Source organism: Engraulis encrasicolus, chromosome 23, assembly GCF_034702125.1.
Source record: "Engraulis encrasicolus isolate BLACKSEA-1 chromosome 23, IST_EnEncr_1.0, whole genome shotgun sequence".
In the NCBI taxonomy this organism is placed as follows: Eukaryota; Metazoa; Chordata; class Actinopteri; order Clupeiformes; family Engraulidae; genus Engraulis; species Engraulis encrasicolus.
In genome coordinates this window covers 44,298,017-44,300,516 of record NC_085879.1, presented here as the reverse complement: position 1 = coordinate 44,300,516, position 2,500 = coordinate 44,298,017, and the positions used below count along the sequence as shown (strand labels likewise).

Below are 2,500 nucleotides of genomic sequence, written 5' to 3'. Positions count from 1 at the left end.
TTATTATGTCTACTTATAATTGACACTCTGTGGGCCAAATTCTCTTCTATGACTAACTGTGTCTGCCTGTTTGCTTGCGTGTCTGTGTGTCAATCCATCTGTGAACCTGTCTGTCCAGCTGCCTGGCTATCCATCTGCCTGCCTGCCAATCCAACCGTATACCTGCCTGCATGTCCGTCTCTGTCTGTCTGTCTGCCTGTCTGTCTGTCCATCACTCTTTCTGTCCATCTATTTGTTTGTCTGTCCGTCCATCTGCCTGCTTGCCTGCCTGTCTGTTTGTAAAAAGGAGATGTGCTCACACTATCGCCTAATGATTAATACAGTTCTTAAAGGGGTCCACTATTTTGGGGCTTAATACAGTTAAAATCGTTGGACGGGATTTATAAAGGTGGTAAAGTGTCTTATTTTTCATGTTAAGCGTTGTCTTGCTTTAACCCCTTAAGACGCGGCTTTATAAATTTGTTGTTACCAGTATGGTAATGACCAAGTTGTGGTGCATCACTAAAGGGCCTGTGTTGTGTCATAGTATTGTAGTGCTATGGTAGTTACATTTCAATGACTATTACAGCGTGCCACTGGAGGTACGGCGCGCATTAAGGGGCTACGACAAGTTAAAAGAGGGAATATGTCGCTAAGCTAGTGAAAGTCAATGGATCCGTGTAGCATGCACGATTTTAACTGTATTAAGCCTCAAAATAGTGGCATACCCCTTTAACTGGATGCTGAATCCCACATAAAACATAGATGAGTGAATGCAGCGTAGGACAGCGATCTGCCTGTTGGTCAACCTGTCTGTCCTTCTGTCTGTTGGTCAACCTGTCTGTCCCTCTGTCTGTTGGTCAACCTGTCTGTCCTTCTGTCTGTTGGTCAACCTGTCTGTCCTTCTGTCTGTTGGTCAACCTGTCTGTCCCTCTGTCTGTTGGTCAACCTGTCTGTCCTATTACTAAAGTGTCATTAGCAGTGTAAGCGAGCGTGCGTGTCTACAGCAGGCGTTAAGCGTGGGATGATACCTTCGTCTATGAAAGGCCAGCCTGTCCTTCCCACCACACGGCACCGCACTGAAGAGAAGAGCATGGAGGAGGACAGAGGAGGAAGATGAAGACAAGACATGAACATGGTGATGAGGAAGATGAAGATGATGATGGAGATGGTGAAGAATCTACTAAAGTCTGTCTATACATCCAGTTACGTATGCAGTAGTGGTGAAGGGGGAAGAGGATGATCGTGATACTGATGATGAAGTTGGTGTTATTGCTGATAAAGATGCTAGGCAATGCTAAAGTGTACATGATGATGATGATGATGATGATGATGATGATGGTTATGGTGATGATGATGATGATGATGATGATGATGATGATGATGATGATGATGATGATGATGATGATGATGAACAAACCCACAGTTTATTGTAAAGCCCTGTATGTAATAGCAGTAAAATATGAAGATGGTGATGATGATGATGATGATGATGATGGTGATGATGATGATGTAATGAAGATGAGGGTAAAGATAGTAAACTACAGTGTCTACAAAGTACAGTATGTAGCCCTCTATGGCAGAACATGCATTGTGCCAAAGTTTTACTGATAGGGATGCTTCGGAAAAACGCATACAATACATGCACACACACACACACACACACACACACACACACACACACACACACACACACACACACACACACACACACACACACACACACACACACACACACACACACGCACTTATGCACATGCACGCACATGCATATGCGCACATGGACACATGGACACAAATGTGCACATGTACACACACATACACGCACGCACGCACACACACACACACACACACACACACACACACACACACACACACACACACACACACACACACACACACACACACACACACACACACACACACACACACACACACACACACACACACAATAAGCCAGCATTATACTGTACAGTATACAGTACTGTATATATTACAGAGTTTCACGAGTTCCTTCCACTATAGGCAGTGGAAATATAAACAGAATATATCATTTCAGAACTCTGATGAAATTGACAAGAAAAAAAATCTCTGAGCTCACCACAAAATGTTCCACTTCCACCTCTCTCTCTCTCTCTCTCTCTCTCTCTCTCTCTCTTCCAGTTACAATGTATAGGAGACTAAAGGGCTCTGCATACTTCACGTGCGCATTTTGTCGCGTGTGGCGTGAGAACCATTAATGACGTCATCACTTGCGACAGACTATTCATACTTCAGAAGGCTTTCGCTCGCATTGTCGGAAGTGCCCTCTGCTGTTCATGAGAGAAACGGCAGTATCTTTCGCAACTCGCAGCGTGAGTTCTACGGATGTATAAAATAGAAAGCCAAACACGGCTGCTGTAGGGCTACTGAACGTCTGACTTGTGACTTACCACATTGAAACATATATTTTTTGTTGTAGCCTACATTGCCAGATCATTCCAAGACCATGTGAGAGCATTGTTCTGGCGGCAGAATTTTT

The 2,500-nt window shown here is 44.1% G+C and overlaps 1 protein-coding gene across 5 annotated transcripts in view; it reads right to left on the bottom strand.

Annotated features, from left to right (window-relative positions):
• The window catches only part of LOC134439604 (A-kinase anchor protein 13), a 162,993-nt gene that overhangs the window by 93,422 nt on the left and 67,071 nt on the right, over positions 1-2,500 (bottom strand). For 4 of the 5 annotated variants that reach the window (XM_063189508.1, XM_063189509.1, XM_063189510.1 and 1 more), the window contains one exon: positions 1,011-1,058. The exons of the other annotated variant lie outside the window; for it this stretch is intronic. In XM_063189508.1, coding sequence (XP_063045578.1) covers positions 1,011-1,058 — 48 coding nt within the window. The remainder of the gene's footprint in view (positions 1-1,010; positions 1,059-2,500) is intronic. 5 annotated transcript variants of the gene reach the window in all.